General features: G+C 37.5%; 1 protein-coding gene across 2 annotated transcripts; it reads right to left on the bottom strand.

Annotated features, from left to right (window-relative positions):
• Positions 1-3,109: 3,109 nt before the first annotated feature.
• LOC111342540 (uncharacterized) lies at positions 3,110-13,304 on the bottom strand. 2 transcript variants are annotated; one of them, XM_088751143.1, is made up of 19 exons: positions 12,875-13,304; positions 12,241-12,336; positions 11,774-11,884; positions 11,504-11,614; positions 11,152-11,262; positions 10,465-10,572; positions 10,237-10,371; positions 9,962-10,132; positions 9,261-9,356; positions 8,733-8,849; positions 8,218-8,331; positions 7,754-7,876; positions 6,866-7,009; positions 6,092-6,202; positions 5,706-5,819; positions 4,834-4,959; positions 4,508-4,606; positions 4,248-4,337; positions 3,110-3,920 (listed from the first exon to the last, which is right to left on the bottom strand). In XM_088751143.1, the coding sequence occupies exons 1-19, from the start codon at positions 13,284-13,286 to the stop codon at positions 3,907-3,909; spliced, it is 2,403 nt and encodes an 800-aa protein (XP_088607269.1). In that variant the 5' UTR covers positions 13,287-13,304; the 3' UTR covers positions 3,110-3,906. The 2 variants fall into 2 exon arrangements, with proteins under 2 accessions (XP_088607269.1, XP_022805379.2); XM_022949644.2 differs by having other exon boundaries at positions 4,248-4,334; positions 12,875-13,302.
• Between the last annotated feature and the right edge of the window lie 1,363 nt (positions 13,305-14,667).

Genomic DNA, 14,667 nt, shown 5'->3' with positions numbered 1-14,667 from the left:
TGTAACAGTATTTATTTCCATTGACATCCACGTATTTAAAGGATGACTGTTCTTTGTGGGATCGTACTTGAATTGAATTCCAAAAACTGGATTTGGTGTCTAGGGTACAAAAAGAGTGAGAAAACTGCTCAATAAAATTACTGACAGCCTTACGATTAAAACTACGACAAAAACACGAACGGCTAAATAATACAAATGAGAAGAACTAAATGATTTTGAGTCATTCTAATCAAAATTAATTGACCATTTTGCAACTTTTAGGCGTCTTTAGGATTAAATTTGAGAGACCCAAATGCTATTAAGATTCTCCACAAGGCTACAGATAAAATTAGCCGATACATTGTGGAATCGTTTTACATTCTGACCGCTTTTCCTTATGATGACTATCTTGAGAAACCTGATTTCTAGATATAAGAATCAAAACTACATAATTTTCCGGGTCGGTATATGTCGTTTTCGCTTGTTTCCAGTATATATTGATGAAGAGAGCACCAAATTCTGTAAAGGACTGAGAAGCGATTAAACTGGCCGTTTCTCTGAGTCTAAAGGCTGGAATTTTAAGTTACAGCCAAACAATCCTGCGAGACTTTTAGGAATACACCCAAAATGTTCCAACTACTGGGCCTGGATATCTATAAGTTGAGCAGCGTTATCCTACAGATAATATGAATTTTCATAACGCATTTTCCACCAACTTTGAGAGAATCTCAAAAGACAAGATCCTAACTACAAATGTTCTCCGCCGGGTTTTAGTGAAAATCCCTCTAACAAAATCAAGTGTAACTAATTGCACGATGACGCCCCAACAGCAATGCAACATATTTTCCAACAAATATCTATTATAAAAAGAGCAAAAGTTCAGCAATAGTGGTTTGCATATCATACCTAGCACAGCATGCCTGAAAACAAATGCATTAGCCATGTACACAATGTTGATTGATTGGAAAGAACACTTCGCTGCATTCTTTGCTTTTATTGCTACCATGAGATGAAAAAACATATATATTATAATTTTAGAACTTCACTGGATTGTGCCAATCGAACAAATTGTTTGAAAGAATAATGGTGATTATAATGACGTTGATAATGATGATTATCATTGTCGTAATAAGAAATCAACGATGAGAGGTGCGATCATTAAAACAACAGTGGTAATAAGGGTAGTTAAAGTTATTGTTGAAGGAATAACATAAGAATTAGAACGATCGCGGTGATGATAACAACAGAATCTGTACAAGAATGCAAGGACAACTGGACAAAGAAGACAGGATAAATAACGTCCACAACTAAAGTCTACGCACAAAGTTATCACATCTTCAGCGCAAACGTGTCCTTTTCTTACACGTGTATCTTTACTCCGACATCTTCCTTGGATGCAGTCTGCGTTCACGCCACAGATAGCACACTTGTCAGCTGCTCTTCTCCAAACCATGTATTGAATCCGCATGTTCGATATGGTATTGACTTATTTTTAACTCACTTAAGATCTCGTGTCCCTTGGGAAACTGGAACTAGACGTTAGATTACGTTACCTAACACCACAGTGAGGCCCATTGTATCGCGGGGTACAATAGGCCATTTTACAGTTGTGTACTTTGTTGCCAAGCCTTTGATTCAGAGTGAGGCTGAAGGTGACCTTGTTGTGATAGAGACCTGTATCTACTTAGCATGATAACAAAGTGATTTACATTTGAAAGGCAGCAAGGTTTGTATCATAACAAGGTCACCCCTAGCCTCACTCCCATTCAAAGCCTTGGCAACCAAGCACACAACTGTAAAATGGACTATTACAATCATACGAGTGAGGTGCTCGGTCTATACAAGTCCTCCTGTTCATACGGGGACTTGAATGACAAGATGGTGTGGCGGTTGGGACTCTTTCTGGAAGACATGCTTCCTAAATATGTCTTACATCTTGAAATTATATCCAGTCAAAATTCCATTTGAAATACGAAAAGTAGCCGATTTGAAATAAAAATAAAATTAAAAAAAAGTTTATAACGGAGTGAATGATTCGAATTGATGTGAATATCTGGTCCAAAATTGGATCTTTCATTTACAGATACTAACTTCTGCAGGCTGGTCCTGTAAAACCTTCAAGTACAGTTCATGAACATCTTGCTGTTACTCTATCAACTCAGTCATCTCATAATTAACCGTGTCCTCGCTCAAAACAGGCTCCTTGTTCCCCCTCTCGGTCAATAAGTTTTTTCATAGGAATGCCCAGTTTTACCACCGAGGATAATGGCCTGTTTTACTACCTAAGATAAAAATACAGGCAAGCAGTCTAAAATATTGTACATGTAGAGTCAACAAATTGAAAACGAGGTGACAAGAATTAGAGGCTCTTAATCCTTTAAGCGTGTATTTTTCTCCTTGTTTTATTGAATTCAAAGAAAGGACAATGATTGGTCACCTGTGTAATTCTGCGACCTTATCATCACTAGGAAGCATTTTTAATGATGGATCGTTACAATGCACTCAGAATGTTTTATGTAGCCTAAAAATTTTGAACACTTTCTTCTCAGCGCGTTATCTATTGATTTGCATCCTATTGTAAAAAAGGTCTCTCCTGTAAGAGCAAAAAATATTTTCAAGTTTAATTTTGTCGTAAGAAATAGACAACTTTTTTGAGAGACGTTTCGGCATGCTTATGCCATCTTCAATCAATGAGTAACAGAACGTGAGTAATTATATAACAGACAAGTAGATGAATAAAATATTTACAGTATGATGTAATACAAAAGCGGGTACTAATACAACGTAACACCAAACATCAAAGGTGTGAACTAAAATGCTAGAAATGAACTTAACAAACAATTACAGCATTATAACACGTTTCTAGCGTGTTAGTTCACACCTTTGATGTTTGGTGTCACGCTATAATGCTTGTAAATGTTTGAACTTAACAACTCGTCAAGATAATTAATTTGTAGCCATCGTTTGTCGATTTAAAATGAATATGTAGCATTTCTGGACATGTTTCTCTTTAGTTAAGGTGAGGACTAACTTGCGCCCCAAAGAATTCAGTTGCCTTTCCATTTTATAGGAAATCTACACGAGGATTAAAACAAAGGTATATATGAGTTAAGAAATTTTCAGCTAAAAATAGTTCTTTGCGTGCACTTTGCAAGAAGCGCACGATTTTATTGTCATTATAAAGCAACATAGCTGGCTATTTACAATAAACTAAACACAAAGCTGGTACAACGCGAGGTTACGTTACAATTTACCATTTACCATTTACCGGGATCTTAGAAACCATGTAGATATTGATTATAAGCCATGTGCTGCATACAATGAAAGAGACGTTGCCACGGAAGCTAGACCTGGTTCAGGTGATCAATTAGGCCAGCTACAAATAAACGGGCTTTTTCTTTCTCTTTAATTGGTTTCAAAGGAATTCCTTATTTATTTATTTATTTTTTAGATCATACAATACAGTTAAGTAATAGCAATGGGATTGAGTGATAAACAAATCGGACTCCCGCTGCGAGGTCGTACGATTTTGCTACAGACCGAATTGGACGACACGAAGTCTTATTACCAATTAATCATAAAAATTATAATTTCCGAGTAATGAAGAATAGCCAATTTATGAAAGAGAGGAAAAAAAATTGCATTAAAAGAAACCCAGGTTGTGATTGGTTGATTTAAACAAAAGCTTTGAATGCGATTTGTTGATTTAAACTACAACTTGGAATATGATTGGCTTATTAAACTGTCCGATAAAAAACTGTCTGATGCTGAAAAAGGGGAGCTTTTTTAAACCAATCACAATCAAGGAAATTTTCATTTTTACTATTAATTAAGTTTCGTTATAATGACTGTGTCACGTTGGTAGTCTTTGAAGTAACATACATGCATGCAATTGAATAATTTCCAACAATAGGTTATAAAGCGTCTCTAACGCCCATTATCTGCAGTTGGAAAACAAACAAGAAAAGAGAAAATGATTAGTCAAAAAAAAAAAAAAAATAGATCAAGCCCTCGTTAATTAAAGAACTCAACATACTATTGGTTCAAATAAATGAGCGATGAATGTCGTACGCTCATTTTGATGAAATGCAATAATAATTATAGAACTGGCCTTTTAAGGGCCTGAATACTTTTGCAAGCAAGAAACCACTTTTTTTTGGGAAAAATGATAAATGAATGCATAAATCTGTCCCTTAAGGAAAATTCTGTATACAATTTATACAACTTCAAGAACTATTACATTCCAGTGGAATGAATATTGTCTTTACCTTGACAAATGAACCCGGGAATACAAACACAGACTCCCTGTGCACAGTGGTGATGAACAGGGCAGATACCACATTCTTTATCCTTATCTGCTTATGTGATACAAGACAATAATATCAGTATCAACCTGATGAATATTAGCTTTGCCAACAACTTTAAGCCTACCAAGAATTATCATTAACATAAGATTCATTTGCTTAATTCCATCTGAAATAAAGCACTCGAAACTGCAACACGATCGTTACAGAGATCTTTCACTGACCTTTCACGCACACATATCCAGTCCCAACGTAACCCTCTCTACAGCGACAACGTCCATAGACACATTCTGCATCCTCATGACAATTGGCGCACTTGTCGACTAAGAAAGAGTAAAAATTTTTCATGAACGACTATTATACCTTTAGACATAGCCACCAGACATAAATAGCCTTTAACGTCATATAATTTTTTTGAACAACGATGAATTGCCCTGTTTTAAAAAGTAATAGGAGAATTGAAGAACTCTCCTTCCTACAAAATTTGGCTTCCTACTTTTTTTCATCAAAGAGACCAAAGCTGTCTGGTGATATAAAAGGTAGTGATTACCTCCACAGTGGGGTCCTGTGTACTGTGGTGTGCAGATACAATCGTACCCATTTAGACGCTCTACACAAGTGCCTCCATGCTGGCAGTTGACATTCATACAGTGCTTTTCTGTTGGTGTCACTGGAGCTATAAATATAAAAGAGATGCAAAATCTCTCATTGTAAGATACTGTTATCATTAGTCCCATGTTAAATGGCATTGGGGGAATGGAAGCAAACTAAAAAAAACTGAATGAAAACTATCCTCTCCTACTTAATTTCCAAACAAGAGATGAAATTTTGTGTTCATCAATAAATTAGGGTTTAACAGCAATATTGTGGCTGCAATGCAGTTCTGTTGTGTGTATTTATGTAAGAAGGTATACTTAATTGGCTACTTCTCAAAGAGGGCTTTCAGGGCCTATACAAATGAGTGAATAAATCAGTGAACGAATGAGTAAATGAATGAAGAAAGTGTATTAAAATACCAAAAACCAGGGGACAGACCAGTTAGCTGTATACAGGCCATTTGCAGTCAAGGAGTTGAACTCGGGGCGACTGAGAAAAAATCCTGTGAGTAGTAGGGTGAAGGACAGGAGCCGCGACCACCAGATTACAAGTCTAATGCCCCAGCCACATGGTAACACTGCCTACACAAGGCGGTGTTGGTACTTAAGGGAGAAGGGATAAAAAGGGGTTTTCGATGATAGTTCATCAACGATTGGGTATTGTTGTATCACCGCTGAGTTTAGCTTTCTGTTTGTGATTTTTCGATACGCACGTCATCCAAATGTGAGCTAATGTTATTCTTCTCGATGACCAAACCTTCACAAAAATAAGTAACGCCTGGTTGGAACAACAATCGAAAGTTTAACTACAAGTTGAGTCACATACCTGAGCAGTCAGGTCCTGTGTAACCGGGCGGGCAGGTACACTTGTATTGTCTCGTTGCGATGTCTACGCAAGTAGCGCCATTCTTACAAGGCTTAACACATAAACAGGAAGTGCCTGAAACGAAAGATTAAGTAGACGTCTGATTTGATAATGTAGGGTCACTCTGTTAACGCAGCTTCTAAGGGATTTTAATGAGACATTGTTATCTACCAAGATAGAGATGAAATAGGAGTTGAAGACCTCTTTTCCAGACGTCTACATATGGTTGTTATCAAAAAGTACGCGTTAACCTAAGCTAGCTAACTGACATGTCGTAGCCCGCTAAAAATTAAAACTTATATATATCATTGGTGCTGATATAATCTAGCAAAAACAGTAGGACTTACATTCACAAAAAGTTCCGTAAAATGGAGAAACGCAATCACATCTGAATCCAGCCAAAGTATCCACGCATGTTCCTCCGTTCCTGCATGGCGCACTAAAGCAAAAGGTTTGACCTGAATTTGACGAAAAGAAGCTTTCAGTAAGTCACCAGAATTTTTCTTTAATTAATCGTCATGTGTTTATGTATGTATTAGTATTTGCAATATTTAGACTGGCTGGCCAAGTTTAGCTGAAAGCTGGTTTAAGGGGTGGCTTGCGCCAAATATGACAGAGGCCTGACTACAACACCGGGAGCTACATTGTATCCTCTTTGAAAGAAGTGCATGGGTTCCTGAACGTACCACGTTAGCAAGAAAGGAGAAGGGGTAGGAGACGGGGCCTATGGAAATCGTCCTTATCCGCGAAGACTAGCGTGTCTAACTGTTTGTCAATGTCATAACAAAGCAGTAAATTCTCTTCAGTTATTTTTAAGATTCTGAGTGTTGGTCAGGTCTAGGGCTTGTGCTCCTTGACGCTCTTCAACGTGAACTTACCAATCATGGTTGAAATAAATATTAATAATTAGGATGAGCTTGGCCGATCTTATGTATCGCAAAGAAGGGCCAAGAATATAATGCGAAATTGAAGAATATCACTCTCCCTTCTCAGAGAATCTATGATATTATGCACATCAAAGCTTTACTTTTCCAAGCAATTGAAAATAGCGACTGATCGCGCAGGCGCGTTTTCTTTTACCTAATTTAAAAGAATAAAATTTAAGTATCCCTATAACTTACCTCCAAGAACACAGCCACCTTCCGTAAATGTGACTTTATCAACATCAGCAACAGGTGGACAAAAACATTCCCCGACATCGTCGCATTCAGCGTCAATTACTTCTTTCCCATCTGGTCGTGGTTTCGCCTTAGGACAGTCGCAATCTGTGGGCAAGAACGTTATTCAAGCCATCAAACCTAGACTACTGTCTTTTTTTATATATATATTTTTTTAATTTTGTTTTCTATTAATGATTTAGTATAATAAAAAATCCTGAGGGAATCAATGATTGTACTCATCTCAACTTAGGGTTGAACCAGTTTTGAACCAGGAAACAAAGCCACGGACTTTTCTTATCTTGGACCAGTAGAAATCGGTGACGCGAAATTGTTATATGGCAAGGCAGTCCTGCGGTAAATCCGAGCGTTCTTATTGGTTCTTACTTGGCTGGGAGTTTGCCGTAAGGACGGTTTCCACGAAAGTGGTCTTCAGCCGTGTACTTGTTGTTATGATCGAGAGCCGATCAATCCGAATTATACAAGTTTGGTAGAGCGCCATAAAATAAACTGCTTACGAACCTCGCTTGTTCGAGCGACATTGGGGAATATTGGTCCTCAGTCGTTTTTATACGCACCTCGCTGCGCTCGGTCCACGACTTCAGATCAATATTTCTCAGTGCAGCCCTCGCGCTCGGTGAGTAAGAAGGTATTATTTGTTACTAAGTTGAGATAAACCTGGGCAATTCCTGGGCGTGTTGCGCGTACTCCGTAGCGTAAGGTGCTGCTTAAAAAAGATTCTGATATGACATCGTAAGCGCTAAAGTGGCCATGAGAAGAAAGTTCTGTGTATGATCATCACATTTTTTTATGTATAGGCTTGAAGATTAAATAAGAAAAAACGTCACTCACTGGTGCAATCCTTTCCAGAGAATTTACCAAGGCAATCACAAATGTAGTCATCTTTCTCAGGCAAAAACCTACACTTCGCACCATTTTTGCAAGGATTTGGAATACATCGATTAACAACAGTCCCTGAAGAGAAGCAAGATGTCATTTTACCGTGCCTTTGTCAAATAAACAGGAATAGCCAGCCCAAGAGATATAATATCCCGAAATGAAACTGAAGTTGATTAAAAAAAAAAATCCCAATATGAGCGACTGAAACTTTCTATTGCAATTTTCAGTAAGCACCCATAATTATGAGGAGATAATGAATTAATTATATGGACTTGAGCTCCACAAATGTGCACACAGACATTCATACTCTTCCAGATGGAGTGTTTGGAGCAAATTACTATGCGATTAGATATACGAGAGGTACACCGGTAAATAGTATAAATTTTGTAAAATTGATAAATATCATTTCTATTTACCATTACAGTCAGGTGGAAGGTAAGGCGGTTTGCAAATGCATATGCGTTTCTCTCCCTTTGGAATGCATTCCCCTCCATTTAAACATGGCCGTAACAAACATGGTTCACATATATCTGTTGAGAAGAAGATCTCTTGTTTAACTCAACTCAATGCCTTACCCTAGAATATGATTAATTTGGACTTATCCTATTAATGTAAACCGCCATTATTTTCGCCGAGTTAAAATGTAGTTTTCTCTTTATAAAGCTTGATGGGATTTTGATAGCTCAGAAAACCAGTCACAAACAATAGTCAGGACCAGCGAAGCAGCATCCTGTCTTAATAACCTTGGTGAAAAATGACTTTTGAAATGTCTCGAAACGACTTTGTCACGAAACGAACCTAAACCTCCTCTAGAGCTTGAGACGTACTGATGCTTCTAAGAATCACGATGGATGTGTCACTTGGCTCGAGTTTAGATTTGACTTGAACATTTTTTGTCTTATTTCAATGCGCAAAGGGGAAAAAAAATTACCTTTGCAATGAAGTCCACAATATCCTGGGACGCACTCACAGTCGTAACTACCGTCCTGGCGTTCAGAGCACGTTCCTTGATTAAGACAAGGATTAGGATGACATCTATTTGTTGGCTCTGCATAAAAAAAAATTACACAGTTATCATTATCTTATTCAAGCAAGTCATTCACTCGAATCTACATTTGTTTTACGATTGACATAATAGTATGGACTGTTGTATCGGGGTAATGTGTGAATAATAGTGATAAAAATACTAACTCATTATATCGCCATTTCATTGAATAGAAAAAGAAAAAGAAATATATTACAGGGTCTCCTCAACTCTTCTGTGCACCTCCTTTTTATGATTTGAAAATGTTTTCGTGTTTGGTTTAAGCTTGAGCTACTTTCCAATGTAGAATAAAGAGCACTAGACATGTACTATGTACTACCATGACAGCTATAGGCGGGCCATCAGGGCTGTCGAACCAAATACATATTGTCAGTTTACTACATGCAAAGATAGCATTTTGCAGGTTGCACTTACTTTTACAATAATTTCCGTCTCCGATGTAGCCACGCTTGCAGACACAATGATGGTCAATACATTCAGCAAAATGATGGCACAACGAACAAACATCAGCTGAAAAGATCGTTTGAGTGACTTAAGAATAATAAAAAACTTTTTTATCAATCCTTTTCAAATCTCTTATAAAAGGTTACCTCTCTATTTCATTAACACATTATTTGTTGAATTCATCAGCATCTTAATTTTCTTTTACTCAAAAGAGCATGCCCACTCATTTTTTAATACGACCATGGCGACTTCGATATTAATATTACGTTGCCACCCGTAAAATACGATGAGATAAAAGTAGAAGTGGTAAGGCGAATGAATAAAAAGAGATCACATTGGAAAATATTTTATTTGCTACTTCTCAATTGCAATTACCACGATATTTTCAGAAATATAATGAAAGTAGATTGTTCAACCAACATGGATCTCATTGTCGAAGGTGTCGAGTTGGCAACGCTCCTGACAAGGACGACGTAGATTTTCATGGCAAGAAAATGAAGAAATTGTTCTGACTTAAGCGCGGGCCAATATTGGCGGCATTTCAATTGCTAATGACGTTGCACAACTGGCGACTAAATTTTCCTTTTCTCTTTTTGTTTGTTTTGTTTTTTTTTTTTACTGTAAGTTCGCCTGCTTCGCCGCGATGACGTCCTCAATTTCTGTTGACTTACTTTCGCATCTAGATCCAATGAAACCAGGCGGACAGTGGCAGTGGAAGTGTAAGTGCGACCAAGGAAGCGCTACATCATAAACAGGTTGATCTTCGTTCTCTTCCTTGGAATTGAAGGGATCCACGCAGGTGCCCCCGTTTAAGCAAGGTTGACGAATGCACGGATGAGGAACTAAAGATAACATGGGGTAAACAGTGCACTTTATTAAAATTTTGTCTTTCGAGTAACCAAAAGCTACTTTCATAAGCATTGCAGTCTTGTCAATATATACTTACTATGACAAATATGCCCTCGATACCACTCTGGACAGGTACAGTGATATTTCCATCTGTTGTTTCTGGACCCTAGAGGATGGTCTACCACTCTGCAAGTGCCTCTGTGTAGGCATGGATTAGGTCGACACACGTGATCTTAGGAAGAAAGCAAGTGTTTCAAATTTAGCATGCTCTTTCTTTTGAGATATGAGGTATAGCATTTGATAATTATTGTAGACACATTCTTACCAGCGCAGTATTTTCCTACGTATCCGTTTTGACAAAGACAGGGGGCCAAAGGATTCTCTACGCATCTTCCTCTATTATGACAAGGATTCACATAGCAGATATATCTCTCTGCAAATAAATCATAAAAGAACCATAATGAGTAGTAAGTAATAAAGTTGTTTCTTGCATGCCAAGTAAGGTAAGCAAATCAAGACTGTTGACTCATTAAAATGGGTGAAAATTAACTCAATATTCACAACAGTTATGTTCTTTTTTGATCACCTCTTGATTCCGTGCAGTTGTGAACTCTTATATCCTCGATATAAAATTATTTGGCATTTTGATGAAACTCTGCCAAACGAACTGACCGTTCTGGTAAATAAATTACTTTTAAGAATGACCTGTCCACGTCTGATAGCTTGCTATAATTTAGCGATCATTATTTTAAGCAAGTAATGATTGGCAATTTGATATCATCGTTTAAACGAACTGACGGTTCTGGTTAATAAGATTGCTTCTAAGAATATCTGAAATAGACTCAGTACATGTTTTCTGAGCAGTCCATGTCTGGTAGTCTCTTGAAAACTCAATTCATGGATGATTTTAATCTTGTATTGAATAAGCCAGGAAACAACGGTTTGCAACCCGTTACGTTTAGCTAGTATTGAGCCACAAGCTCACGTTCATACCCTCAGGCACCTGTCTTACCATGACAGTAAGTTCCATGATATTGCGGTTGACACAGACAGCGTGGGGAACCATTTATGCTTTCACAGCTTCCACCATGTTGACAAGGGTTAGGCCAACAAGCATCAGTACCTGGTTTGATTAAAAATATTAAAGATTTCAGAATTCGTTGAAGTTACCTCAGCTTTCTTGGATTCAAAATTAAGCTGTGCTGTCTTGCGCCAAAGCCATTACCAATAACTGCAAACTCAGTTTCCGTTAACCAACGCGTTTGAACACATTTTTGGTTTTTCCGAATAACTGTAACAGATATATCAAATGAGGGATCCATGAAAAGTGAATTTGAATAAAACTTTTGGATTTTCCATCTTACCTTTACAATCTTCCCCCTGGTAACCGTCCTGACAAACGCATTTGTAGCCTTGGAGGGTCTCAACACATGTACCTCCATGTTCACAGGGGTTGGGGGAACAGTAAGTTTTCTCTGAAACAATTATCATATTGTGAGGAATCAACAAGACTTAGTTCGGGGGAGAAGGAAAACGCAATATAGATATCACCTTTAAAAAATACCATTAGTTTAGATATATGTAAAGGAAAAGCAGAGGAGCCCTAAAATAAGTACTTAGTCTTTTTTTTTTACCTTCACAATCATCACCAGTGAAGCCTGTGAGGCATGTGCATTTATAACCATTGTTGATCTCTAGGCACTTGCCTCCATTTTTGCATGGTCCAGAGAAACAATACTGTTGTACTTAATAACAAAAATAAAATCAGAATCAGGACAAAAAGTTATCGCCTTAAACAATGTTTGGTCAGTGCAGAATGTTAATTACAATGTAATTTCAAACAAATGACCTCTAATTTTTTGATAACTTTAAGATTTATGCATGAAAGAGAAGTCAAACAGCCATCACGTTGCTTAAACTAAATATTTGCTCGTTTAACCAAGTGTCGTCTGTGACCGAGTCAACCATACGGAAGATACCGGGTCTCTCATTGACGCCATTATACCATCAACGATTACGATTTCATTTCTTTACACGAATGTCCAATTCATTATGCTCAGCTATGTTTAAAAAGCCGTTATCCTTCTCAGGCATGACCTACTTTCACAAGTGGCTCCAGCAAACGGAGGTGGGCAAATACAGCGATAACTTCCTGCTACGTCTTTAGAAAGTAATCCGCCATTTTTGCAAGGATTTTCTAAAAAGATAACAAGCCATAAATCACCGCATTTATAGCTAAGAGTTTGGGAGAGTTGAGTACATATGGAGCTTTTCAAGGAAAAAAGGTTGAATAACTATCAGCAAGATTTATCTTATGAACCAGGTGCTTGACAAAACAAAGAGAAATTAAAAGGGTTTGTACTTATTCGATCAACAAGCATACGGTGTATATTTGTGAAAAAGGAGGGCCTAATACTCTTTTGACTCAGAAAGGTTTTTATGCGAGATGTGTAAATACAGCACAACTCAAATTTGTGCTTAGTTCAAGTTATACTCTAATTCAACATGAGAACCCTAAGGTTCCTAACGCAAATCTAAATCTTGGGTTAAGTGATCCTAATGACCCCTTTTGTTTCTTTTTATTTTGCTTCTTTTATCTAAAAATTAAATTGTTTACATGTTAGATACAGGGAGATGTGTGGCCTTTAATTATTTGCATCTCAACTGAAGCCATTAACCAATTCAAGGCGTTTTGAAATTGGTGAGAAAACTAGAATCAGAGAAAACAAACTCACTGTCATGGATGTGCACGTGTAAAATATGTTCAGAAGTTTCCTTTTTGACTGCAACAGGAACTGGGTAGTCTTTGAGATGCTCGATGTGAATCGGTAACGGAGCTTCAGAAAAGTGCGATCCTTCGTAGCTAGAAATGAAAGGGCTAAAATTCTTTCGTGTTCCTTTCACTGTTTCACCTGTTTCCTTAGACTTCCTCTGCAGGTTAAGAGACCTCGAAGAGTTTATTCTTCTTGGGGTGTTACTTCTAACCTTGTCTGTGTTGTGCTTGCGAGATACTTTCTCAACTACGAGGTTTCCGTAACTCAACGAGGGTAAAAAAATGAGACAAAGCAGAGCCAGGTGTTGGGCCCTAAAACGCGCCATATTGACTCCCTTTTGAAGATTGCCAAATTGAAAGTCCACCGATTTCATGAAAGGGGCCAGTTGAAAGTCATTTGGTTGATAATTTATTGATGCTAATTCCTTGCCTCAGAACCCCTTTTCCTGAAGACAGCAATTGAGTAACCTGTTTCATAAACAATGCGAAACAAGACAAGGAAACCTTTTTTGGGATAGTCACCAGTTTAATTTCCGAAACGGCTGGTTATAAGTATTCCTTTTTTCAGATCATGTTATTGTTTTTCCTCCAAGTTAAGAGGTTCCACAAATAATTTTTCTTGTCCCGCAGAACCCTTCTGGAAAATATTAGAGGAAGAAGCGTTTAAATGCCCTCCAATTCGATGCAGTCTTTCAAGCGGGGTATCGCTTGCTGTTTCTTGGTTGAATAAACAACAAGCCATCTATTCATTTCCTTTCCTCTGCTCGAAGGGATTTCGATATTCTTCAGTACGATAATTGTTACATGTATACAAGGATAACGTTAGGGTTAATTTTTAAGAAAAATTTCACTAGGTTATCTTGATAATTTCAATTTGATTAGTTGTGAAGAGAAAGATAATTTAAGATGACTTCAGTGACAAACTACCTTTCTTTATCATTTTTAAAATGATCCTTTGTGATCAAAAATCCCTTTTTTAATTTTTCCATTTATTCTTTGAGTCTACGTTGTAATAGTTTTCCTTTGTCGTTGCCTAATGAGTTTTAACTCATTTAAAAATGGCTTCTACCTTAGAGGAATACCATAGTCTCCTCAAATTGGCGAGGTTTCAGTTTCCACAATAGAGGAATGAAAAAGAGTGATAGTCATATATAGCAACTACATAAAAACAATCAGTATTTCGTGATCCTACCCGCTGACAAGAGACAATAGACTGGTAAACCTCTTTACTAGTACATCTCCTGCAGGTCAAAATGACGCTCATTGCGGACGGGGTTTTGTTTGTTTATTCTAAATACAATTTTGAAACACTTACGGCTGAATGGGAACAGGTGGTGTGCTTTTAATGTCCGGCTGGACGCTTTAACGCGCCTTTTTGGTTAATATTACCCTCATGATGGGTTTATCAGCCACCCAATGACCATCAGACGGATTTGCTTTAATGAGCACGCATTTGTTGCAGACTAATATTATTTCTTTTTTTTTGTTTTGTTTGATTATCATAACTTTATATCCCACTATGAAACAATACCGTGAAGTTTCGAATTTCCCATAATAGTTCTGAGACTGTTCTCAAGATGTGGTACCCGAGCTCGTGACAGAACGTACTCCAGGCCTTAAAAACCATCTCTATACCGCGTGAAACTCAATGCCATCCTCTCGAGATGCATGTGAGGTAACTTCATTATTTGAAAACCAAGTGTAGCAACATTAGAAGTTCACAGGAGTCTAGAAAGTTATTGATTGGGGCAAAGG

The sequence above is a fragment of the Stylophora pistillata genome, chromosome 2 (genome assembly GCF_964205215.1).
Source record: "Stylophora pistillata chromosome 2, jaStyPist1.2, whole genome shotgun sequence".
Taxonomy (NCBI): domain Eukaryota; kingdom Metazoa; phylum Cnidaria; class Anthozoa; order Scleractinia; family Pocilloporidae; genus Stylophora; species Stylophora pistillata.
The sequence above is the reverse complement of the archived record's forward strand: the minus strand, read 5'-3'. Positions and strand labels throughout refer to the sequence as shown.

Excerpts from the sequence above, each read along its gene's own strand:
- LOC111342540 (XM_088751143.1), bottom strand. The coding sequence starts at position 13,286 with ATGAAATCGGTGGACTTTCAATTTGGCAATCTTCAAAAGGGAGTCAAT. Across the intron at positions 11,885-12,240 it reads TGCTGGAGCCACTTGTGAAA|TACAACAGTATTGTTTCTCT; the intron begins GTAGGTCATGCC and ends TTTGTTATTAAG. Across the intron at positions 4,338-4,507 it reads TGGATATGTGTGCGTGAAAG|CAGATAAGGATAAAGAATGT; the intron begins GTCAGTGAAAGA and ends GTATCACATAAG.